General features: G+C 32.3%; 2 protein-coding genes and 1 long non-coding RNA gene across 4 annotated transcripts in view; 2 read left to right on the forward strand and 1 right to left on the reverse strand.

The window, feature by feature from the left end:
* Positions 1 to 1,279: 1,279 nt before the first annotated feature.
* Positions 1,280 to 11,930, forward strand: LOC134283314 (uncharacterized). Its single transcript, XM_062765774.1, has 5 exons — positions 1,280 to 1,418; positions 6,399 to 6,453; positions 7,847 to 7,911; positions 11,509 to 11,575; positions 11,799 to 11,930. Exons 1-5 carry the CDS (start codon positions 1,318 to 1,320, stop codon positions 11,928 to 11,930), a joined length of 420 nt encoding a protein of 139 aa, XP_062621758.1. The 5' UTR covers positions 1,280 to 1,317.
* Positions 11,931 to 15,709: 3,779 nt separating this feature from the next.
* Positions 15,710 to 20,063, reverse strand: LOC134283324 (uncharacterized). 2 transcript variants are annotated; one of them, XR_009995457.1, is made up of 3 exons: positions 19,710 to 20,063; positions 16,000 to 16,191; positions 15,710 to 15,865 (listed from the first exon to the last, which is right to left on the reverse strand). It is a non-coding gene; the product is annotated as an uncharacterized LOC134283324 (long non-coding RNA). The 2 variants fall into 2 exon arrangements; XR_009995458.1 differs by lacking the exon at positions 19,710 to 20,063 and adding an exon at positions 19,377 to 19,459.
* Positions 20,064 to 22,130: 2,067 nt separating this feature from the next.
* The window catches only part of LOC134283397 (uncharacterized), a 41,876-nt gene continuing 36,295 nt past the window's right edge, over positions 22,131 to 27,711 (forward strand). The window contains exons 1-6 of the mRNA XM_062765850.1: positions 22,131 to 22,263; positions 22,448 to 22,535; positions 22,989 to 23,075; positions 24,966 to 25,127; positions 25,910 to 26,002; positions 26,675 to 26,761. Of these exons, the coding sequence (XP_062621834.1) occupies positions 22,240 to 22,263; positions 22,448 to 22,535; positions 22,989 to 23,075; positions 24,966 to 25,127; positions 25,910 to 26,002; positions 26,675 to 26,761 (541 nt within the window). The 5' untranslated portion in view covers positions 22,131 to 22,239. The remainder of the gene's footprint in view (positions 22,264 to 22,447; positions 22,536 to 22,988; positions 23,076 to 24,965; positions 25,128 to 25,909; positions 26,003 to 26,674; positions 26,762 to 27,711) is intronic.

Raw genomic sequence — 27,711 nt, forward strand, 5'->3', positions numbered from 1 at the left:
AGTCTTCCCGAGTTTGAATAGTTTCTGTGCACACTGAAAAGAGAAATCGCGAAAATATCAAAATCCGGGACCGTCGGGAGTCGGGCGTCGGGAGTCGGGAAGACTAGATATACCGCTTGCCGAACTAACATGTAACTCGAGTCTTTGTTTTAAAGCCCATGCCACCCGCACCCCACCCCGAGGAGGTTTTTCAAATTCTAAAAGAAAATTCTTTATAATCTTCGGAAGTGATACTAATCCATTCAATTTTAAGGCTTCCGTAATTTTTTTATTTTTTGTTTGTTTGTTTTTGTTTTGTTTTTTGTTTTTTGTTTTGTTCGGAATGGGGGTACGCTTTTTTTTAAAGGACATAAAACAAAGATAGTATTTACCACAACCTTAGATCTTTCCATGCACGTCTGTGAATCTTTGCTTGAGAATATGTATTGGGGGTGGGGGGGGGGGGGGGTAGAGGAAGGGCATAACCCTGGAACCCCCCCTTTCAAAAATTGCTTGATCCGCCCCTGTTACATGTATATAAAAAAAAAACTTTTCCACCTATTTTTAATTGAGAAACGTTTATAGAATTCCATAGATATAAATGTTAACAATTTTTCCTTGTATTATTACTTTAAAATATAATAATTCTTAATTTGTATAATTTTTTTCACTCAAATAATACGATGCTGATTGATGTTCATACTTACTGATGTCCAAAATCATCATTAATTATATATTTTTTTTCTTTTAGGACGATATATAATGTATCATTTGAATTTTAGATAAGATGGGACAAAATAACCCATACATGTACACTGTACGTTAAATGAGAGAAAGAGACATAAAAACACGGCGGATTACGAAATTACAATCGGGCGTGGTATACGCTATACAGAGATTAATAATATAAAATGGTTTTTTTGTAGGTATTAGTATCCGTATCAATTAATTGATACACAGTAATTGCAGTATTTCATTAGTCATTTCGGCACATTCTACTTAATTTTCGGGGTTAAAAAACTCAATCTTTTCGACCTTTCATGTCACCTTTCAATCCTGTGTAAACTCCGAAGGCAAAGCGAAAGTAGAATAATTGACTTGTTTAAAAAACCCACATTCATATACAATAAGTTCAAATCTTAGTGTATATACAATATATTATATATTTAATACGTTTAAAGCTTATTTATAATTAAATATTTTGACTTTGAACTGCAGGCGCACACTATAAACTAAGCCCATTTTCTTCAATTTCTGCATAGGCCTAGTTGTCGTTCTTGCTCTTCCTTTTCGCTGACGCCATATTGCTGAGGATATTCGACCACACAACTTGACAAGATGTCGTTTATCAAGTATTTTTATGCCCAGACCGCGTTGAAAAGAAATATGCCTTTCAATTATAAACAAAGGAAACAACAAGGCGTAGCAAGTCAACGAAGGTGGGTACAGCAGTAAGGTTTATTTGTAGCTTTCAACAGTTCAATGGTTCCAAAAGGTCATTTGTGATTATTGACACCGAACATAGATATGGGGATCTTTTCACCTATGTTCCAAAACTTTAAACTTGAGGATGGTTTTGAACTGTTGAAAGGTTAATAAATTTTTATTTGATAATAGGAGTAAAGTATATTATGATTGATTATAAGATATACTGGGGGAGAAGTCATAGACTAGTTAGAATAATCTAACTGTGTCTCGGTACAGGCCCTCACCACAGTTAGAATACGTCCCATATACTTGCAACGTAGCAAATCGGAGCGGATCCGCTCCGAAACAAATTTGAATTATAAAATGATTTGCACTGGGAATAACTACCAAAATAATCAAAACAAACCTTCTTGAGATTGCTTATGCCTTTTATCCCAAAAAATAATCCATATAAATACGTAAATCCAATTAATTTTCTCAACGTTTTTCTCTCCATTCAAATGTTTACATTCGGAACTCTCTAGATTGTTCCTAGTAAATGCACTATCGCAAGTGTTTCTTTCTGCTACATTACGAATACACGGAACGAATTCTATCGTTAAACCGGGTCCGTAGGACAATATCATTTTAACGATAGAACATTCTATCTAGTCATAGACTACAAGATACATGGTCAAAACCTGAAGTGAGCGACAAAAAGCAGCAAGGAAAATACCAAATAGATGTTTTTCAATACACAGATCTGTAGCTCCCAGTCTGCTTTCTGCCTTTTCTGCATGTTCAATTTATTTTTCAACAGAGATCAGCGACATTATTGCAGGGAAAGGTACATGTACCCCAGATCATTGGGTGGTTTTCTTTCTACAAACATGCACTGCACTGCTGCAGTCTTAAACTTCATGACTATAGATCACCATACATAGACCCTATTATTTTGGCAAGTACAATGTGTGACTAAATACCATGGTTTTACTGAAGATGATGTTTCTCCAATGTTGATTTACAGTTAATCTAACTTCAATTTTGGAGGCACCTTGTAAGTCTCTTTTTTTTTTTGGTAATAACCGCTTTCATTTATCTACCACCACCATAAGTTTTTCTAACAACTCTCCTAATAAGTCTGATTTTTATGCAAAATCTACTGCACATTCCTATACTTATTTCATTTGAAGCATATACATGCATGTATATTCAAAATTGAATTTGGTTGTAACTTCTTTTATTTATATTTGATGCATTTCCTCTGCTCCATTTCACAAATCGTCAAAGACACCTGGCTTCTCCATAACAGAAAGGATGCTTTTTTCAGATGGCCAATTCCTTTAATGGCCTTTAACAAGCTACGCGGACCCCATTTCTAAAAATTTTTTTGATAAATGATCTGCATTTAAATTCTGGCAGTCCTAACATACTTGAAATCTAGTCTTTAATTGATTTCATAATTTTTATGCTACCTTCATAGAAGGGGGAAATATTTCTTTGCTGCTGTCTGTCTGTGGATCCAGCAAGTTTTCTTTCATTTTTCACAGTGATTGCACATACTGAAATGAAATTTGGCATACAGAATTATCATAGAATTATATAAGTCAAGTCAAGTTCTGTTTAAAGTATGATCAAACCATTTTTGACAGCGTTATGCACCTTGGACTTAGAAAAATTCCAATTATTTGGGGGAGGTAGCATAAGTATTTTACAAACATTTCTTGAATGTATAAAATTAATATTACATGTATCATGTGTATAATTGCCTCTAATTCCAGTGACAGTTCTTTAGACTTCAGATCCATCTTTGTTTACATTAAATTTACTTTCATCAGAAAATTCTTCCAGATTTCAGGGATCATCTCAAGATAAATTTTATGCAGTATTAAAGGGTCATGGACACAGTTTTAACTTAATTTATTAAACCAATCTTAACAACGTTTACATTTTCTAGCTAAGTAAAGCATCTAATGATCTTATGATCAACAAAAATTTGAACATCATTTGTTAATTAACAAATGAGACACCAAACTTAAAGTTCTTCATAATGTAAACAAGGCTTAATTGTGCCTTGTTTTTGTTTACATAATTATAAAAAATATAAAAATGAAATTCAGCAAATTACTAGAGACTGAATAATAGTAACATTTAATTTAAAATTAACTTCTTATTGAGATTATCTGCTTTGAGCGAACATACATTCATTTTACATATCAAAGGTTTGGAACTCTAAATCTTATATTTCAATTGTGTGTGGTTTAATGTGAAATTTTTTTCTGGGAGGATCACACCATAAGAATATCAAGAGGGTTTTCCCTCACTTTTTCAAAATTCACCTCCGTTCGTGATTTTTAGGGAAATTTGTATCATTTTGTTAAATGGCATTAAATATTTTGTTCAGCATTTTTGTCAAGAACAGCTAATTTAAAAGATATAAAAATGAAACTTTATGAAGTGATAGAATATGACATGGACATAAGAAGAAACTCAAGTGGAAGCATCCTCAGGTAGTGTAGATTCAAGTAGGGCTGGGCCACAATGAGGGATCAAAGTTTTAAAGAATTATGTAGGAAAAACCTATTAAAAATTTTCCTCCCCAGAACCATTGGGGCAGGAAAGAAGAAACTCGTGTTGAAGCATCTTTAGGTAGTGTACATTCAAGTTTGTACAAATCATGACCCCCTGGGTTAGGATGTGGCCACAATGAGGGTCACAGTTTTGCATAGAATAATTATATAAAAAAAAATTCTTCTCCAGAACATAATAGTTTTGTTTAGTCAGATTGACATTTAAGCATTTGCAAGTAATGAAGATTTAGATTTATTCAAATAATGTCCTGGGTAGAGGATGGGGGGTAAGCGAGGGGTCACAATGAGAGATCAAGTTATATGTTGAAAAAAAACTTCATTAATCTTCCTTTTACCTATGGCAAAATTAAACATGTTTGCTTTTTTGATAATTATAGTGAAATTCTCAAGTAATAGAAAATTCAAATCCCCTAATCCTCCAACAAGTAAAGTGAGCTGATTTGTGTTTTTTATCTAGCCCATGTTCTCTGGTGAGTGATATGGCCCACTGGCCTCTTGATTTTTTTCAATTTTTTTTTTCGTTAGGATTTGCAAGGTTTATAGAATGTCTTATAAGTATTCTAAATATACGAGGGTTGTCCGTAAAGTTCGTGGACAACATTTATAATTACGGACAAACATTGACAAAATATTTGAAACTATTATTTTCATTAAATTCGTGTTTCATTTTATAAATATGCAAGTTTTCAACAAAAACAAAGCACAAATAGTTATAATTTTATCAGATACAAAAAAGACACACACTCATACCCGGAGCACTAAAACGAAAATTCTTGACGTTATCGACGTCAAAAGCTAAATACGAGCACTAGTAACTTTCTCAACATAGTAAGCGTTTAACTCAATACAATTTCTTATGTCGTTTTGATCAGTCATAAAAATATGCACAAAATGTTCAGGTTTCGTTCTCAAAATAATATTTAACAATGCCTGTATCACATCCTGAAATCATCCAACCACTGCCCGTGTAAAGAAGATTTCCTTTACGGAAATACGGCATGATCACTTGACGAAATTCATATTTTACAGCACTGCAATCTCGGAATAATGGTTTTTCTTCACGCATGTCATCCTGTAAACTGTTCATTCCGTCCGAAAATATTATATGCCACTTAAATACTAGTGAATGGCTTATTTTCCTATGTTTTCCCGATTGTTTACAGAATGTATTGGTCTCTGTAGGTGTTTTTCCGGTGTCAACGCAGAATTTTATCACTTTTCACTGCTCCACCTATTCCGAAAACGTCTCCTTTTTGAACGATTCCGATCCTGTCTTAATAAGTTCTAACGCTGATTGCTCAGCCATTTTGAGACTTTGAACGTTCAAATTTTGCAGGTTTGACGTGGTAACTTCTGTCAACCCCATAATGTAAAATTCTTTTAGATTTCCCAAGAATATTTTAAAATACAAATGAAATTTAAAAAGTGATAAATATTTTTTTAATTAAAATTTTGCGATGCTCCGGGTTTCCATTCCAAGTCTAATTATGGAGCCATAATTGTAATTATACATTTGAAATTGAATTAATTTTTACATTATTCAATTCACATTAAGTAAAGTATTAGAAATATGCCAATAATAAATATCAATGACACAACTTTTATTAAATTTTTGGCTTGTCCACGAACTTTACGGACAACCCTCGTATGTTCAATACCTTGATGCCTGCATATTATATTGAAAAGATATGACTGAACCAAACTTTGTCCCACTGTCAGGGGTTTGAATCCAACTACGGGCATTTCCAATTTTTTTTCTTTTGTTTTGTCTTTTTTCAGTTGCAAATGACTCTTCTCTCTTTTATAACATGTATGGAAGATTTTGTCTATTTTTAAAAGCTGTCTTTGAGATATTTTGATTAATACCTTAGTCTTAGTATAATATCATTTTGTTGATTAAAATTAATGTAACTCATGTTCCCAGGGGGTAAGGTGTGACCACAAAAAGTGACCAAATTTTTACGTAGGAATGGAAAATTTTTTAGGATAAAAAAAACTTTTTGAGAAAAGCATTTGCATGATAAATAATATTGATATGGAATAAGGATGAAATTTACTTTCAATTGTAAAACTGCAAGGATGTGTCAATCAAATTTGTAGTAATTTTTCAATAATTTTGAGATAAAGAAGTACTTTAGATCACCTGAGCCAAAAGCTGAATTTAAAAGCATTCCTAGGAAGTGTAGATGTAAGTTTGTTCAAATACCCACCTCCCTGTAAATCTACTTTTATTTGCTTCTACCTAGCCAGTTTCTCAGGTGAGTGATGTGGCCCCTGGGCCTCTTGTTAAATTATATTTTTGTGTCAAATGCTATTGCAACACAAGATATAAGGAATGATATACCCAAAATTTAAGAAAATATAAATTTCAAATCTGTGTTAAGATCTGTTGAATGATAGATTTTTTTTCTTTATTGTCAGATTTAGACAAGTTAAAAGTGAGGAGAAGGACCAGTGCAAAGATAAACCATTCAAGGTAGAAGAAATTGATTAAATTTTAATGGGAATAGCAAGAAAATATAATTAAATAAAATTATAAACATACATGTATTAAGAGTAGTATTGTTAACTCACCAGCTAGGATCAAAAGTCTCAAGTTCATGCATGTACAGTGGACCCTCAGATATCCGGATGCTTCAGTATCCGGACGATTTTTCATCGGAACGAAATTTTGAAATGTTATTCTGTCTTGTAGAAATGTTGATTCAGATATCCGGAAGCTTCATATATCCGGACAAATTGACTGGGAACCAAAGCGTCCGGATGAATGAGGGTCCACTGTACATATTCTGATGATGTTGACAAGTAATTTTGTTGTGTTTCTGAATAAAATTATTCACAGGTACTGGATATTTTACCATTATTACAGTTTCATTTTCAGATGCAGTGAGCATAATTATCATGATTATGTTCCATGTGTGCATGTAATACTTAAATGAAGAGAATAGTGCAAATAATATGATTATTGTAATTGTAATTGTAATGTTTTCAGTATGTTACATTATCTATTTACATGATTCATTCAGAAATTTCCCTTAAAAAGAATCACACAGAACATTGCAATATATATATGTTATAATATTATGAAATCTCAAATAGCATGGATTGCATTTAATTATTTTACTTTGGGCAGTTTTCCAAAGAAGATTTATAAATTCCATTGTGGAGAAAATTTGATTCCTATCTTTAAAATGCAGCATATCCAGCTACATTTTTTTTGTAAAAAATGGCTCCTGTGGCCATACTTTTAAAGATATTTTCCCTATAATGTAAAAAATTGAAGTACATGACTGTACTATAAATAGAGAATATTACATACTAAAATCCATATCATATGTCTTATCAGCCCGAGTGGCCCCATATCAGCCCGAGGGCCATATATTTAAAACACTTAATATGCAAGTTCACATATGGTCATTGATGAATATTCCGTGCGTCTTTGTGACATTTCTCTCTAAAATCTAATAAAGTCTATTTTAGGTAACTGAAAAAAATTAAGACCATAAATGTCATTAAAGAAAGATTTATTATTATGAATATTAAAATAAAATCAAGTAAATTGACTTTTAAATGTTATACAAACGTTACTTCCGGTTTGATATGGATTTTCGGCCCGCCAGTCTGATACGTGATATGGATTTTCGGACCGGTCCGTGATATGGGGTATTGTGACGTCACCCGTAACACACCGTGCAGAATCGGTGTATTTATTACTAAGTATATGATAATTGCCCTTTCTGCAGGTTTGCACATACATTAATATTAGAAAAAAATCTTATGTATGTGCCCAATTCATTTGGTGATAAATTGTCATATGTGACAAGTTTTATATTCCATATAAATGTTAATATATAACATGATAATTGTAGGGAATAACTGATCACATGGAAGACTTGAAAGAACCATTGGAGCTGAACCACTTGGAGTTGAACTTGTAAGCTTATAGAATATATAGGTCTTGTTGGCAAATCACTCCAGATCTAATACTGTACCCACATGTACCTATACCTACCATATTTGGCTGAAATTGTTATGAAAAACAAGGAGGAAATCTTTTTTTTAGAAATTTATAAAGAAATAACAGTAGGACCATGGTGACTCAATAGGGTTACCGGTACATATCTCAAGTGTTTCTTGTTATTTTCTACTGCACACTTAAGCTAAAGACTAATTAAATGTTAAATTTTTCTATTGAAGTTTGTCAGATTGAATCTGTTTTTTGTCTGCTTATCTCTCTGTTCAACTATTGACTGGTAATTAGCTTTGCACAATTTGGACATCTCAAGAATATTGTAAATTCACATATAATTATTTAAGCAATAATCATATGTGGCAACTTGTGAAAGTTTTTTCCCACTTATTTAAATAAACGTTAAATTATTATGAAATCAATTACATGTACATATTATACATGTACTAAAAATAAAGGACTATATGCTGTAATGACCTATTACCTCTCCTCTCTAAAAGGACATGATATCAACAAACAGGAATCTTCACAAGCTGATGACTATACTTATTAGCTCACCTGAGCTGAAGGCTCAAATGAGCTTTTTCTATCTCATTTTTTCTGGCTTCTGTCTAGTGTCTGTCTGTCTGTAAACTTTTCACATTTTTGACTTCTTCTCAAGAACCACTGGGCCAATTTAAACCAAACTTGGCACAAAGTATCATTGGGTGAAGGGGGATTAAGTTTGTTCATATGAAGGGCCACACCCTTATCAAGGTGAGAAATAGTGAAAATTTGATGGTATGTTTTAAAAATCTTCTTCTCTAGAACCACTGTGCCTGAAAGATGAAACTTATAAGGAGCATCATCAGGTAGTGTAGATCATGACTCCGGGGGGGGGGGGGGGGGGGGGGGGGGGGGGCAATAGCCAATCAAAGTTTTACATAGAAATATATAGGAAAATTCTTTAAAAATCTTGTTCTCAAGAACTACTGTGCCAGGAAAATTGAAACTTATAGGGAAGCATCCTCAGGTAGTGTAGATTCAAGTTTGTTCAAATCATGACCCCTGGGGGTAGGGCGGGGCCACAATGGCCGATCAAAGTTTAACATTGAAATATATCAGAAAATTGTTTTAAAATCTTCTTAAGAACCAATGTGCCAGGAAAGATGAAACTTATTGGGAAGCATCATCTGAGGTAGCGTAGATTCAATTTTGTTCAAATCATGACTCAGGGGGTAGGGCAGGGCCACAATGGCCAATCAAAGTTTTACATAGAAATATTTAGGGAAATGCTTTAAAAATCTTCTTCTCAAGAATAGCTCAGTCGTAAATGATCATATTTATTTGGAAGCATCATCAGGTAGCGTAGATTCAATTTTGTTCAAATCATGACTCCGAGGGGTAGGGCGAGGCTTCAATGGCGGATTCAAGTTTTACATAGAAATATATATGGAAATTCTTTAAGAATCTTCTTCTCAAGAATAGCAAAGCCACGATAAGTCATATTTACATGGAAGTATCCTTAGGTAGTGTAGTTTCGAGTTTGATGAAATCATGACCATGGGGGTGAAGGGGGGGGGGGCACAACATGGAATCCAAGTTTTACGTAGGAATATGTAGAAAAATTCTTTGAAAATCTTCTTTTCAATAATGACAAAGCCATAATTGGTCATATTCATATGGAAACATTCTCAGATAGTGCAGATTCAAGTTTGTTCAAAAACTTGACCCCTGGGGATAGGGTGTGGCCACATTGTAAGTTCAAATGTAAGGGCAATAAAGCCACAGGTAGTCAAAGAAATATGCAAGCATCCTTAGTCAGTGTAAATTCAAGTTTGTTCAAATCATACCCTCTCCCCTTTAGGATTGGTTATGACCACTTTTGGGTTTTAACTTTCAATAATAAACTGATTTCTGCTTTTATCCAAGCTTGAGCGATGTGGCCAATGGGCCTCGTATATTTGAATGACTCATCCAAGATTTATCATAAATTCGTAAACAAGGAATATGACCACAAAACTAGAATCCCACAGACCCATTAGTTTTTTTGCCCCTTTAAGAAAAAAAAGAGGGCATAATTGCTTTGCTGCTTTGGTCAGTCGGCCTGTCTGGTCAGCCCACCATCAGTTTCCATTCATTTCCTTTGCAGAGATTGCACATATTGAAATGAAATTTGGTATACAGATTAATTATAAGTATATATAAGGCCAAGTTCTATTTGGGGTATGATCGAGTAATTTTTGACAGAGTTATGCTCCTTGGACTTTGAAAAATTCTAATTATTTGGGGTAGGGGGGCATAAATGTTTAACAAACATCTCTTGTTAAAGGAGTATATATGATAAGAGCCAATTTTGGCCCCCTAAAAATCAACAATTTAGAATGACATGTAGATACGTTTAATTGATATTTATTTTGTAGAAGAGATTATATTAGAAATATTTCCAATATATTTTTCATATTTATATGCACTCACTAGCTGTAAATGACATGAGAAATAATGCTATTTTTGCAATCTAACAATAAAGCCAAAAATATGCCTTTTTCTTGATGTTTTTTCTCATGGGAAACATAGAGCGCAGTGTAGAACATACGTATTTTTTCTGTCACTAATTAGTATTGGATAGATACATCTTTGGTAAAAATATTAATCATGTTCTAGGCTGCGCTCTATATTTTCTGGAAGAAAAACTGCTTGAAAATAAGCAGTTTTATACAAAATGTGCTAAAATGGCGGGAAAACGTTATTTTTATGATGTCTTATTTCTAAAATAACGGCATTTTGATCAAAATGAAAATTACCAATAAAGGTCACATAAATAGCTGTACAAATTAAAGCTATATATAAAGTACAATTATGATATTAATTTTAAGGGGCCAATTGAGACACTTACCATATATCACTCTTTGTTGTTTAATGTAGCTATGTCCCTCTTCAGAATTTTTCACTAAGAATATGGAAATGCAATTACTAGCCAGTGGAGTACTGCAGATTTATACCTACACAAGCCACTGATGGCCCTTGAGCTGTGAGGGATCTTTTTTGTGCCCTGCTAGCACCTACTGTGATATAGGAACTCTATTTATAGGGTCTGAAAGACCAGACACCTCTTTCCACAGTGCAGAAACCTGTGACGTTAAGATCAACTCCAGAGCAGATGTTTGTATGAGCTTTCAATTATTACTTTAATGACAAAATTAAACAGATTAGCTACAGATGATAAGGTAAAATAGGGTTCACTTTAAGCATGAGTGGAAGTGAATGCCTTGGATCACTCTAGCAGTCTAACTAAGAACTGACCCCACAATAAGATTTTAAAAAGAATTCGAGCAAAAACCAAGAGCCAATTAATGCAAAGAAAAACCTGGGGTTGCTTTATTCTATAAAATATATAATTATTCTAATTATATTGATCTTGTCATTGGAAGAATTGAAAACACGCCCAAATATGCCATGGAGACTTAAGGTGTGAAAAATCTGTTGCAGAAACTTGATCTGTTTATAGGTTGTGTCTGCTTCATATTCATATCCTAATAAAATGTTGAAGCATTTCATTTAGTTATAAACTTCATTTTGCAGTGAAACTGATTCAGGTGAAATTCTTCAGTGTAAACCAGAAATTGATATAGAGAGTGGAGAAGGAAAGGTACTATGATGTCATATTTCTAAATGTGTACAATGATACATGTACATGTGTATCTTCATTGAAATACAAGCAAAAGTAATTTACAGATTGAATGATGTGTGGAAAAAAAGATTAAAATAACATGTTTTTTTTTATATTTTGATGACTATCTAGTATCTAGTACAATTAACAAGGGTATTAAATCTTTTCCTTTTGAAATCTTTTTAAAAAAATTATGTTTTAGGAGAGGCACTATCTTCAATTCAACGTAAATTTCCTTTGGTCAGGGATAACAATCGAGAAACGAGAATCATACAAAGAAGAGAAACCTATTGCCCATCAAAAACAGGAGGATAGAGCAGAGATAGGCAAGTAATGATGTATTTTAAGGACAACCGAATTGTTCAACGGAAAACAAATAAGGATGAATTAACACACAGATTGCTGTTTTTCTTATTATTAACATAATTAACTAACAATCAGAGTATTGCAGACTGAAATATCAACATTCTTTGGGAAACTAACAAGAATCATATATTTAAAAAAAAACCATACAGTACATCAGCGAAAGCATAGAAATAACTTTATTTCTTTTGCCTGTTAGTTTGTCAGAGAAAAGGTAAAATTTGGGATGTTAAACTTTGTATTCACATTTATTGTGTTTTTTCTGTGACAAAATCTTTTTAAAATTAATTTGAACAGGGTTTTCCTTACAAAGAGGAAAAAATCTAGTAAAACTGGTGAAAATTTTATAATGGATAATTAGTGGGTGACTGCCACAATTGTACCCCAAATGTCCAGTTAACTCCAACCCTACAGTTTTCAAGATAGGAACTTTTTATACCCCCGCTCCGAAGGAGAGGGGGGTATACTGTTTTACCCTTGTGTGTGTGTCTGTCTGTCTAGCTATGCAGTTGAGAGGTACATTGTGCATTTTACGGAAGGTGCGGGGTTATAATTTTGCTTTGTGGGGTTATTAATAGTACAGTGGTGACTTGAGAGGTATCATTAGGAATTCAAACAAATGGTATATTGTGGGGTTAAAGGTCTATATTTGTGGGGTTAAAGATCTATATTTGTGGGGTTAAAAATAAATTATTTAATATCAAGTCAACTTTACGGGCAACTAATTATAAGTACTTAAAATTGTTACTGTTTATCTGAAGAACTTAGAACGGATATTGCAATAACTTTTTTTCAACTACTGCCTAGCAGTAACAATGCAAAAAAATGTTTTTATTTGAGGATAACTGTTGCATCAAAGTAAATTAACCCATCATGTTTTCACATAAAGATGATAGACAAGAATATTCCAGAGAGTGTTAAACAAACAACCCCACTATGCTATATAGAAATAACAGACAACACTAACCCCATAAATTATAAGACAAACAACCCCAGTGTGTACTCTTATAAAGATAATAGACAACACTAACCCCATTAAGTGTTTGGACAACAACCCCACTATGTATTCTTATAAAGATAATAGACAACACTAACCCCATAAAGTGTTTGGACAGCAACCCCACTATGTACTCTCATAAAGATAATAGACAACACTAACCCCATAAAGTGTTTGGACAGCAACCCCACTATGTACTATCATAAAGATAATAGACAACACTAACCCCATAAAGAGTTCGGACAACCACCCCACTATGTACTCGCATAAAGATAATAGACAACACTAACCCCATAAAGTGTTTGGACAGCAACCCCACTATGTTCTTATAAAGATAATAGACAACACTAACCCCATAAAGTGTTTGGACAGCAACCCCACTATGTACACTCATAAAGATAATAGACAACACTAACCCCATAAAGTGTTTGGACAACAACCCCACTATGTACTCTCATAAAGATAATTTAGACAACACTAACCCCATAAAGTGTTTGGACAGCAACCCCACTATGTACTCTCATAAAGATAATAGACAACACTAACCCCATAAAGTGTTTGGACAGCAACCCCACTATGTACTCTCATAAAGATAATAGACAACACTAACCCCATAAAGTGTTTGGACAGCAACCCCACTATGTACTCTCATAAAGATAATAGACAACACTAACCCCATAAAGTGTTAGGACAACAACCCCACTATGTACTCTCATAAAGATAATAGACAACACTAACCCCATAAAGTGTTAGGACAACAACCCCACTAAGTCTTCTTATAAAGATAATAGACAACACTAACCCCATAATGTGTAACAACCCCATTATGTTCTTATATAAATAAAAGATAACATTAACCCCACAAAGTGTTAGACAAGAACCACAATATGTTCTGATAGAAAATATTAGACATCTTAGTAACCTCAGAGTGTTAAACAAACAACCCCGCTGTATTCTCATGTAACAGATACCAGTAACCATATGAATTTAAGTGTTTGAAAACCCCAGTATGTTCTAATATCAAAAAACTCTACCAGGGACTGGTAATAAAAGAACAAGAACCCCCACTATGTTCAATCGCAACTTCTCGAGCCTTTCTGACTAGCTGACAAATGACCTCGAATGTATTAGTTAGACGCCATGGCAACAACCCCCCCTTTTCATGATTTTCGAAATAAATGCATGAAGACCTTTTATCTGTGGAATATGGAGTTTAATTTTATTCAATGCTATGATATTACATAAAACTTACTATAAAAGGGACTTCTCACTTCCTCTATCCTATATTTGAAAAAAAAACAAGAAAAGCATAACCTTTAACATCAGGTGATGTTAATACATTCGAGGTTGTTTTTCCGAACTCTGACGGAAAGACCCTGAGTGAGATGATGCAATTGCCAGTACGTCATATCCTCTTTTTTTTACTATTAAAAATACCAAACTATATTCATAATACTTTTTCCTATTTTGATAACATACTTGAAAATTTGTTTTAAATATTTTTCAAACTATTTTTAATTGGATAATCTCTTTATCTTAACTGCTTATTTCTAATGAGAATTTTTCCTTTGAATCTGCTGGTGCATGAATTTGAAGTGTACATTATGCATCAAAAGCATACATAATTTCATTGTAAATTAATAATAATAAATAAAAGAGATGATCCTGATTTTTTAAAAAAAATTTAATCAAACTTTTCATTTACTCGACAAGATGAACACAGATAAGAAACATGTCAATAAATGTAGAACACAGAAAAAAACCCTCAAAATTTGAGACAATCTTCATAAATGTAAAAAAAAAAACAAGTATATAGTGAGTTGTCAAATAACTCTAAAACTTGCATGGTGTTGCTACTTATTTTAAACAAAATATATTAATTTAAATGAAGTTTTAAGAAAAATGTGTAGTCTAATATCTCATCATTTTGCATTTTAAAATTGATATTTAAACAAAAATAACGATGTACATCCTTTTGGAAAATATACTCAAACTTACAGCTGCACCCCCACTCCTATCCCCTAAAATAAAATGAAAAAAAAAAAACAACAACATGCAATTGATTTACAATTTTCAAAAAAATAAAAATCAAACAACATAAATGTAAATTTCAGTTTAATAATTATTTCTCACATTTAAAATGAGATCGCTAATTAAAAAAGACGAAAACTATGACTGTTACTTAATGTATAGAAATTCACCATGACGAATGCAATGTTCATAAAAGATCCTTTTGTCTTAAAGCTGAACACTACTCATAAACATATTAAGTAATCAGAGATTACATAGCTCAATTCAAAAAATGATTACTTCAAGTAAGAAACGGTCTCACATTTAACTAATAATCAAGAAGTTAATTTAAGGTTTGCAGTAACTTGAGAATAGACATCCAAATACTTGAAACTAGTTGCCCATCAAGAAAATCACTCTCTACCATCGGCTCATACATTCACCTCTGTCGTTGGCTCGCGTATACACAGTTTTAAACACGAGAAATAGTGCGTTTGTTTTAATTCATTACAATTCAATTTCTATGTTTATGTCTGAATTTTTAGATAGATATTTAGTTTTACTAAATCAATCCAGAACTATTGATTTGAATTGAAACAATTCTTCAAATATCAAGTTTTATACGTTATGTCAAAAATCTTGACGTGAGCCCATTGCAGAGGTGTCTGAGAGAGGAACGAACGACAACGCTGCATGGGAGATTGCAAGAAAATGTCATTCAATCCACGACCCCTGATAATGTTATCTTTTTAAGATCAACTATCAAAAATCGATTCATCTTCTTTTTCTGAAAAGTAAGTCAGGTCCTAAATGTCACCGTCTGGAGAAGACAATGGCAAGAATGAATCGGGATTGTGCTTGTTCTTCTGAAAAGTCTTTCATTCATACTTCATGTATACCTGTCAAAAAAAAAATACAGTAAAATATATTTATAAATGATAATGTTCAATTTTTTTTTAACAGGTTATGTTTTAATTTATTGTAAAATAATATTGTTGTCTTGATTTTATGGGCACTTATAACATGTACTAACCATCAATCTGGATGTCTTTGATAGTTGCTTTCCTTAAATTTGTGAACTATATTCAGATCACAAATTGTGTGTTCAAGTCATAGGTTTGTTCTTTCAACTTTATGAATGTCCGACGCATGCTGGTGTTGCTGCAAAAATAGAGCGGCCTAGATCATCAAAGTTCCACTGATGTTCACTTTCAGTATCTGAACTCTACAAAGGAATACAGAAGCAAATGTTTATTCATATCACATACAAAACTTCCGAGTTACTAATTAAAATTCATCGAAATTTATTTAAAGCATAGTTGTCATGTACTGTGAACTACTTTCTTATATTGGTAAAAGGTGAAAAAGTACAGTCAAACTTGTTTTAAGCTTTGGGAAGTCCAGAAACTAGCCACTTAAGACAGGTGGCCTCTTATTCCAGTTTGCCCAAGAAGTAGCCAGTCAGTCAATAAATAAACAGCAATAACCACTACAGTTGATTTATTTAAACATGTCAATTTCACAAAACCTTTGTATGTGTGTATATATATATTAATCCATGCCTATTTAAAAAATATGAAATTAAAGAATTCCAAATTAAATTTTTAAGGTTTTGTTCATAAGTGTTCAGAGTTCCAGAAACGCACCGGTCCACCGGGGATCCCCGGTGAACTTTGAATGGGACCGGTAAAATCTTAATTTTATTGGTCAAAATGTCCGATGGTTTTGTTTTTTTTTTTACAGACTGTATAACCTTTACATATAATCTTAACAAAATCATTTAATTCAATTGTCCTGACAATAAACAAATGCAAAACTAAAGGAATGGAAAAAAAAAAAACGTCAGGGCATCCCCAGATCTTGTTTAAATAAAATGTAGACGTTGATTGTCTACTATAAAAAGCTACATATTAAAATAATAATTTCCATAAGTCTGGGAGGAAAAACAGTTTTAAAAACCCTGTCAACAAATATTTTCCATGATAAATATATGCACTCTGTAGTTCTGACAGTAAAAAAAATGTGACAATCTACTTTCGTTTTGAAGGACGAATTTGCAGGGTTGCAAGAGTGCCTGCTATTTCTGCTTGATTACAGACAATTTGTTACCATTTATTATTTTCTCTATAATTTAATCTATTAGCATGATAATATTATACCAACTTCTGGATTTTTTTAAATGTATTTGATAGCATTTAAAATACAAGCGCGTTTTTCCCCTTTTCTAAAAATAGCGGATTGACTTGAATGTAGTAAAACGACAACAAATTCACTTAAAATCATCATTTTCATGATAAATTTGCATATCTTTATATCATTAGTACATATTTTTAACTGTATGGAGGTTGTATAATAAATTTTAACTAGTCAGAAATATCGGACGTTTTACCAGGCTTTTTAAAACGAGTTTGATATTTTACGTAATATTTTTCCTGGCACATAAAATACAAAAATCCAAAAGAAAAAAGCCTGGAAAACAACATATTTTCCAAACAATCAACCAAGAGTTGTCATGTTGCTGATTTTATTTTTAAAAACATTTTAAAAATCTGTCAGAAAGGACATAATAAATTTATACATGAATTAAGCGTTGGTCATCACACGCCTTCGGCAACGTCAAATCCTGCATACAAAGGCCATATACAAAATATTTCAATAATTTTTTTTTTTAAATCTGCCATCTTTTTATTTACACATATCATTTATTATATCGTTACAATTTCCAATCCTATAATATGTTAAATTTACATACAAAAAATTAATGTCCGGTAAATTTTACAACTGTCCGGTGAATTTTGAATATTTACAAGACAATTGTCCGACATATTTCTGACTAGTTTCGGGAACTCTTAGTGTTCTTTTGTAACATTCAAATCATTCAAGAAGAAATACATGTGCCTTACTACTATCTATTTTTTTAATAAGAAAAAATATAAAAGCTTTAATTAAAAGACAGTTTAATGGTGAATTAAATAAAGTATAAAAATTTATTTCAGTAAGTGTCAATAAAATTCATTTAAAAACTTCACTATAATATGTTCAGGTAATGATCAGCAGTGTAACCCCCCCCCCCCCCCCTTTCAATTAATCCTCGATCAACTACTTTGCTGAAGTTTTTAAAGTCTGGTAAATTTTTAATATTATTTTTATAAAGCTGTCAGAATTTCTATCTAACATACAGACACACACAAAAAATTATTCAATTGACCAAAGATTTGTATTAACGCAGTTTAAAATCATTCTACTACAACACAGGTGTCAAGTGCACCAGAGCGTAACTAATCCCTATCGATCGTCTCCTGATGGTGAAATTCACGAGATAATCATGCTATACAAATCATTTGTTTTGACAAGAGTTGCAATTAGAGCTTCTACACGGAATCAAAATCTAACAGGTGTGAAAATACTGATAGACCTGTATTAGCTAAGTTACATACTCTCACTGTAAATATTCAAAGTAATGATGAATTAATATTGTAAATTACAAAATGAAGCTTTAAGCTTGAATTTCTTTAAGTTTAGCTATAGAAAAACTATTAATTGTGATTTAATTCTTTTAAATTTTCAATGGTCGATCTTGAAAAATAAGTACAAATTGATCTTACTGGACAATTATATTTTTTTCATTAACACAAAGAGAGTTATATATACGTATCTAAAGGTAATTTGTTTAATTTCTTTAATAGGTGAATTTTTTTATCCGGCACATAATTACACAAGCGACTGTGTAAGCAATGTGACATATTGGGTATTTTAACAACTGATTAAAATGTCCTACACTCATTTATAAACATTGATTGTCATTTATCAAATTGATATACCACTAAATTTTACAACCTAATTATACAACCTCATGTTGATTCCTACGATTCCTACTTGCTGCGAAAATTTATTGCAGTGACATTAATTCCATTTTTCCATTCTGATTTTTTCTCTATAGATTAAGGTACGATGACAAGTACATGTAAACAAATGTGTGAAGAGTAGATAAACAATTGGTACGTATCTAGAATGAATAGAGAGAGAGAGAGAGAGAGAGAGAGAGAGAGAGCAATTATACTACGAAACAGGATAAAATTAAAGCCAAAAATATTCAATTTGAAAAAAATTTAAACACGGATGATTTAAAAATTAATCGGAAGGGGCGGAAGAGGCGTGAAAAATCCAGAGATTTTGTCTCCCATCGGAAGAATCACATGTAATTATGTTTTGAGATATCTGCATGTAATTACCATAGATATAGAGAAAATTCGAATTAAGAAAAAAACACGATCGTTTTTTGAAGTAAATAAGCCAAGTAGTACTCCAACACGGATTAAATTATGGAGATTTATTGACAGTTGGAGCATGTTATATGGAAAATTTAAATGGTTTGGATTTTTGTTGCAAAAAACGAGTGAAAATACGTACCAGGTGTGCTTTGCATGTATTGCACGTGTATAAATAATATTATCTTTTTTTACTGGCCAACGGGGCGACCCTCTTGCAGAAAACAACTAGCTCGACCCCCTGGTATCGGTCGATTTTCATTGCAGACCTCTGATTAAAAAAAGAACTATCAGTGCATTCATTATAATTTTTTTCACAAAAGCCCGTTTTCAATCGGTATGTGTTTATGTGGACTACAAGTGTCCTTTCCTTGACTTTAAATAAATTCTACAACTGCATAATGTACGTATGAATCATATCAAACAACTTACAAAGCTTTTTTTCAATGTGGTGCAACAAAATAGTAAGACTTACTGCATTTGCTTTTTGTGTTTCCGAATTTCCTCACTGCTAATACAAAATGTCCAAACACAGCTACTTCCGTATTCTGCGCATGCGCAGTTAGTTTTAAATATATGCGCATGCTCAGGTATTCGGAACTCCTCGATTCAATTACCGAACTCCTCTAAACAGCAGATTTCTGAATGTCTGAGCGTTTTGGGCTAAGGACATGTCCAAAATTTGGACAAAGTCTTTGTGAGGTTAAATCTAATTTTAGGTTTTTCGACCTCATAGAGTAATTTTGAACGTAATTAGACCTCTTCATTATGGGGTTAACCCCACAGTACCCAAAAAACCCCACACTGCTGGAAAATACGTTAATTTTACCCCACAATATACCTCTCGTAAGAACAGCTAGCTGTCCGTCCGTCTGTCAGCAACTACTCATCGCAGAAGCTTGAAATTTTAACACAATCTTCTCTGAGGCATGCCCGATGGTGGGATACATTTTTGTACAAATCGGTTGTCAACTTCTTGTTTGTCTGTGCGTCTGTCTGTTTCATACATAACAATTTTTCCTCTCAGTTTTTTCAGCAACTACTCATCGCAGATGCTTGAAATTTTAGTACACTCTTTGTTGAGACATGTTATATAGTGGGATTCATTTTGATGTTAATCTGATGTCAACTTCATATTTTTCTGTGCATTTGCCTGTAATTGAGCTTGTATATATATATTAACATGGTAGTGTTTATTCACATCAGAGTGGGGGTATTACTAGTGAACATTGGCTCACAGATTTCTTGTTAGCTCAACTGAGCTGGTTAATCTTTAAATACTGGAAATTATGAACAATTAACCTCACAGTGTATCTCTGGTAAGACATGATGCCTGTCTACCTGTCTTTCCCTCTGAAAATTTTCTCATTTTCGACTTCTTCTTAAGAACCTTTGGGCCATTTTCAACTAATTTTACAAGAATGCAAAGTACCTTATATATCATGACCCTTGAGGCTAGGATAGGGCCACAATTGGGTATCAAAGTTATACGCAGGAATATATTCTTACTAGGAAAATTATTAAAGATCTTCTTCTCAAGTGCATCAAAGTTATTATTTGTAATAATAAAGTAAAAGTAATACATGTATCAGGTAATGTAGATATAAAGGACAAGGTATGTTAATAATGTAGATATAAAGGACAATTTAAGGTATGATAATCGTCGAATTTGGCCCCTTATTTGTTGTGAAATTTAAAACATATCTAAAATTGTTAAAGTTTGTAATTAAGAACTTAAAATAATACTTGTTTTAGAAATAAAACTAATTTTGATTTTAAATTTACACTGAGGCCACAATAGGGCAGTCGGAAGTGAGACATTGTCCCGAATTTCCTGAGATTTGAGCGTATTTGGGTCAGGTCCTATATTTATGAAATTTAGAATTATATTTAAGTTCTAACAATAAAACTAAATTCTACAATGCAAATTAAACCATATTCAATGAAAAAACTGTGATTAATTAAGAAATAAACAACGTTATTCAGTGAACATGGCGTTATGAATAGCAATTGCACTGCTGGCATATTCCATGATGCGCGTTTTTGACTCTTTTTAAGTAATATTTGAAAATGTATATCATATACACCCACTTTCAATGTTCTTTTCTAAATAATTAAGATAACTTTTACCTATTTGCTTAAAATCAGAAAAAATTTAGGACTTTAAAATAATTTTCTTGCTTATCAAATTTTCAAGGCCGGAAAAATAACATTTTATTAGTGCAGAAAAGTCAAATAATTGATAAAGGGGAGCAATTTGAAACTTTTTCTTAATTACAATCTATAAGTGTCTTTTTTTAAACAGACTTGGTGTTCATTTTGTTTCATGCTTTAATTGGATGAAAATATTGGTGGGAAAACATTGAAGATGTAATTTTTAATTAAGACACAAATTTTAGTGCAAAAAGGTAATATTAAATGTACTGTAGCGCCAAAAGAAGCATATTGACCCCCATTTTTTGATTTGAATTTTAATTAAGCTTATACATGTATATGTATGTAGAAACTAAAAATGTATTTGGCAGAAAAAAGTTTAAGACTTTTAATGTCAGGATCGAACGTCGTTAATAACAGCCAGGCCATGATTATATGTCATATTAATTCAAAAACATCCTTCAGAAGTGTAGATTCAAGTTTGTTCAAATCAAACCCCAACCACATTGTGTTTAGATTTTTCAAAATTGAACTGATCTCAGCTTTTTTCCAGCCAAAGTGCTCAGTTGAGTGACATAGCCCCTGAGCCTCTTGTTTTTTTTTAAATCTTGAAAAAATGTATGTAATTTATGTAGGACTCAAATCAAAAAGAATCACAGTGTGCATGTATTGTCTATATGGGATGTAGTATTGGAAAATTATGAATGTGTAACTTTAATGTTTTGCATCATTTTGAAGGTTACAAAGAAAGACAGAATGGTTTATCATTTGAACATGTGGAAGTTGTTAGCTCCTCTACCTACAATTTCACTTTCACTTTGTACTACTTGGATAACAATTCCACCAAGCGGATGAGGAATGAGACCACTGTCCAAGTAAAAGAAAGTTTCAGTTTATTTCTGTATCAATGAAAGAATATTTGTCAATTTTTAACAACATTTAGATAAACAGTTTTTTTTTTATTTTTTAAAGTTTCCATTAACAAAATAAAGTTTTTTCTTTCTTACAGATAATCACAAAATGAATTTGTTGTTGTTACAGAATTTTTTTTCTTTAAAGTCAATCAAGTTACCAGAAGTTTCTTCCTCCCATCCAATCCTTACTTTGGAGATTGATCAAGCACTTGAATTCCTTCCCTTCAAATATGGTACTTTATAAATGTGTTGATCAATTTACATAAGCCTTTAATCCTTACTGGTTAATATAAATTTAATTCTCTGGTTCTCAGGCTGATTTTCTCCATAACAGATGTGGGATGGAGGCTTTTAAAAAATATATATAAATTTTACTTGTGATAATTAAAAGTAGATAAAAGAGGAATTTTAATACGAAATTTTAATCATAAAATAAGATCAATAGGTTTGCATTATCCATTGCTTATCAAAGCATGAACATATTGTACTAATGAGGATGGAACTTTTTTTAAAATGATCTCTGCATATATTACATGTACTAAGTAACTTTTATTTTATTTAAATTATGCAGGTATCTCAAACAGATGCATGTGGGCCTGAGAACCATTGTATTAAATTCAATTTTAAATACATACAATGTAGCCTTAATCATGGTATTAATTTTTTTAATTCTTGCTATTACATAGATGTACTGCATAAAATATATCCTTTTGGACAACAATTTTGTGTTTGGTTAGAAGAAGGAAAATTTTCAAGGAAAGTACTTATGCCAGGTAAGTCGTTACAATGGAATTCTGCATAAAAATAAACATGGGTCATAGGAATATTACCAAATTATAGTTTTTTATGTTTATGGTGTTGATGTCCATCAATGTGACCCATGGGCCGCTTGTTAAAATTGATAAAATAGATTCTTCAAAGCTTTTCCTTCCACATATCATAATTATGCTTTATTATAATGATTGTTCATCACCATGACCAATTGAAATTCAGAAAGATATTGCCTCTCAGTGAAAATTTTATTTTGAATATGCCTGCTGGCAGTGAGTTTTACAAACAGGACCCACAAGTGCTAAGTTGTATATTTTTTTAGCTCACCTGAGCTGAAAGATCAAATGAGCTTTTCTGATCACCCATTGTCTGTTGTCTGTCCATGCTTCCCTTTGTCTAGCTGTTTGTCCAACCATCTGTTTAGCTTTCACATTTTCAACTTCAAGAACCACTAGGCCAATTTAAACCAAACTTTATATAACCCAGAATCTATGTGTGAATTTCCTGAGAAAGTTCAATTATTTAAATGAAAGACCAAGTCCCCTTGCAAGGGGAGATAATCAAGAAAAGAAAAACATAGGTTGGGGTCATTAAAATCTTCTTAAGAATCAATAGACCTCAAAAGCTGAGACTTGTGTGGGAGCAGCTGAGTAGTGTGGATTCAACATTGTTCAATTCATGACCCGTGGGGTACATGTAAGTCGGGTCCTAAAATTTTTTTACATTCAAATATATAGAAATTTTTTAAAATTTTCTTTTCATGAACAACTGTGCCAGGTAGGCTGAAAGTAATATGGAAGCAACTTAAGGTAGTGTAGATTCAAAATCGTTCAAATGATGACACTCCCAGGTATAGAGTGGGGCCAAAATATTGAAATTCCATATTTCATATTCAAATACAATGTAAATAAAAGGAAAAAATCTTCTTCTCAAGAACCACAATATGACCAGAAATACTGAAATGTATGTTGAAGCATCCAGGGGTTGTGTACATCCTCAATTGTTCAAATCCTGACCCCAGGGAGTAGAGTGGCACCACAATAGGGAATCCAATTTTTTCATTCAAGAACATGTATTTTCATTTGGGAAAAAATTCAAAAATTTTCTTCAAAGAAACCACTGTGCTAGTAGAGTTGAAACTTACATGGAAGCATCCTGGGGTAGTTTTAATTCTAATTTAAATCATGACCCCTTGGTGTAGGGCAGGGTCCCTAAAGGAATCAAAAGTTTTACATTCAAAAATATAGGAATAAAAATTTAAACGTTTTCTTCTTGAGAATAATTGTGCGACAATCCCAGAAACGTGTCTGGAAGCATCTTGGGGTAGTGTAGATTCGAAATTGCACATGTCCTAATCATGATCCCCAAGGGGTAGGGCGGGACCACAATAGAGAATGCACATTTTACATTGAAATATACATATATAGAGAAAATCTTTCAAAAATTCTCTTCTCAATGCAAGAACCGCTGGGCCAAACAAACTGAAACTTATGAAAGCATCCGGGGTAGTGTAGATTCTAAATTGTCCAAATGATGACCCATAGGGATAGGTGGGGTTACAGTAGGTATTACAATGGGGGGGAGGCATCTTAAAGAACAGCATGGCAATGATTAATCAGGTGATCTTTATTGCATATTGGCCTCATGTGTTTATACTATTCTGTAAAAATACACTGGTGTATTTATATTAAATCAGTGTAAAATGAAATGTGCAAAATGTCATGCATTACATGCCTACAGCGATGTACATGTAAATATATGTATTCCTCCGTATTCTGTAAAAACACAAACTTCGTTGATTTGTTATCTAAAACAGTTTAGTAGGCATTAAATTTTGTTGTTTCAAAAGTAACGAAATAACAAAATTGAAACAAAATTTTCTGCTTTTACAGTAGTTGATGGTACAAACACAGGTTCAAAGAGAGCAGTATTGGGTAGTGAATACTCTGCTTCAGCTTCTAGACATGAAAACTTTTCAAAGAAGGAAGAACCTCCAAAATGTGATGCAGTTAAAAATAAAAATGCCCAGAGGACAGATACTTGTACTGTGTTTGGTATTGATTCTTTTTATTTTAAACTGTACTTTTGTATATTATTGTATAAATCCTATTAACCGACCTGGGCACTAAGAAAATTGCAAAAAAGGGGGCGGTTATTTTGGTATTTTCTTTATGATATTTAATGTCATATTTAACTTTCAAAAATTTTTGAAAAAAAAAAAATAAATACAAGGAACCACTAAAATAAATAAATGTCCAACTTTACTTAAAGTGAAGATAATCCATCAGTTTCATTTTCACTTTCTTCAGTGATACCATTTTTTGATTTTTATCACTGTACAGGGGGGCTTATATCCTGACAATTAAATTAAAAAAAGACTTAAGGGGGCGCTTATAGGGACAGGGGCGATTAATAGGACTTATACAGTATTGTTATTAAGACATCTTGTAATGTCTGTTATAATACTTGTACAAGTGGTTTATTAGAACTCTGTTGATGATGTGATATCCCTTTTGATCATTTCTGGGCATTTTGAAAATTTTGGACTCTTTGTCTAACTCTCAGGGTATTGATTTCGTTTTGAAAAGATAGTATTTGTAAAAATTGGAGTATATAGTATTCGTAAAAATTGGAGTACATGTATATACACAAGAATGAAAATTGATATTTAATTAAAAGACTTACCATTTGAATTAAGGAACAGCTTATATAATTTAATTTAACAATAGAAGTCATACATGTAGTTCAACTAGATACTGTTACATTGTAATATGTGAATAAATTTTAAATAAATGCTTCATGTTGTGTAATAAGTTGTGAAATTTTCTTTGTGTAGCTGTTAATGGAAACACAGATGATTCAAGCACACCCTGTCCAAAAGAGATTCCTGGATGGAATATACCTAATGATGACATAGTCAAACAAGAAGGTACTGTAGACATATTTTGTCAAATAGGATTTATATACACTATGTAAGCTAGCTGGCACAAAGTTATGTAGGTCAAGTAGTTTTTGAGGAATAATGAAGTAATGGCATTAAATAAACTTTGTCAAAGCAACACTTAAGATACAAAAAAGACATACATGTATGTACAATGACATTAAAAAGAAATTAGGATTCCACAATTTATGACTCCTTCGAAAAATTAACTTTAAGTTGATTTGATACAGTATGATATATAAATGCATCTTAGTTGTCATCAGTACATGCAGTGTCACTTTGAAACCATAGCATGCTTTGGAACAGTTTGTGAAAAGTTTGATCAAATATCTTTTGCTTGACACTCAGTTTTATTCGATGATATTGATACTGAGTGACAGTATAGTGCTTTCAGTGAAATTGAATCATTTGTAAAATAATCAAAAATATATTTTCTTAAAGACATTTAAATGCAAAAATGTTAACTTTATTGATAACTAAACACCTAGCTAGTACAGGAAAGTTGCCAGTAACGTAAAAATTTGCTTCAGATGACTGTTGTGAAATGATTAAATGATTATAGCAATATTGCATTTTCTTAATTCAGGCAATATAGTAGAGACTGGCACAATTTTATCCATTAAAATTATCTATGGTTTACTTTTTATTCATCTTTTGCAGATCCACCAGATCCACCAGACAATTCTGAAAGTAAAGACTGGATTGGATATTTCTGGTATTTTGTGACAGCCTTGCATGCATGTATATGTAGGTACATTTGAATTTTTTAAAGCATTTGTTACACACGTCAGTCATATATGACTTAATATGACTTAATTAATTTGATGACCGTGAGATATGAGAGGACAGTATCGATGTGTTTTCTGCTGCTGCTTTATTATGAAAAAAGTGTAATTAAATTCAACAATAGGAGGGATCCAATTTGGCTTATTTTGGCTTTAAATCAATGCACAATTCTACTCCAAGTCTGCGTTTCATTGTCCTTGATAATCAAATATCCCTTACATTTTTTAATAGAATTATGGAAACATTTCTGAGTTTTAACATATTTTGTAAACTCAATTTCCCTAATTTATAGCACTACTGGTAAGAAACCAGAGGAGGTTATGCGATAGTACCTTGGTGTCCCTCATCCGTCTATCTGTCAATCCGTTTGTAAACATTTTTTTAAACAGCTACTCCTCCTACATTTTGCAGCACTGTTAAGGCTTCCTGCATGGAGCTAAAAATGTTATGATATCACATGACCTATTGAACAAGTGACGGTCATTTCTTCTTTTTTGGAATGTTTCACATAAATCGCTTCAGCGCAAGTTATTAACACAATTACTATTAACTTTTTGTAACAAAAATAAACTCGTTAGATCCTTATGAACCCGAAATTTGCTTGGAAAAAGTTATACTATTTCTTTGGTACAATTAATTTCACATTAACTTTAACTTACCGACAAATCTGAGGGTATTTTCCGCTGAATATCATCATCTGATTAATAACAAAGCCATCATACATTTTTCCCAAGCAGGATTCAGTTAGAGGAGAAACTCCTCTTATATATTTCCACAAATATATGAAATGAATCCTCATTAATCACCTGCACCAGGCTCTTTTATGCACATACAATCATGTATTATGAATTCTGTCTCTGTCCATGGGTTTAAAAAAGGATAAATTACAAACGTGTATTTTCGTACGTAGT

This window comes from Saccostrea cucullata, unplaced genomic scaffold, assembly GCF_032062105.1.
Source record: "Saccostrea cucullata isolate Sc308-1 unplaced genomic scaffold, CSIRO_AGI_Scuc_v1 ctg1726, whole genome shotgun sequence".
Taxonomy (NCBI): Eukaryota; Metazoa; Mollusca; class Bivalvia; order Ostreida; family Ostreidae; genus Saccostrea; species Saccostrea cuccullata.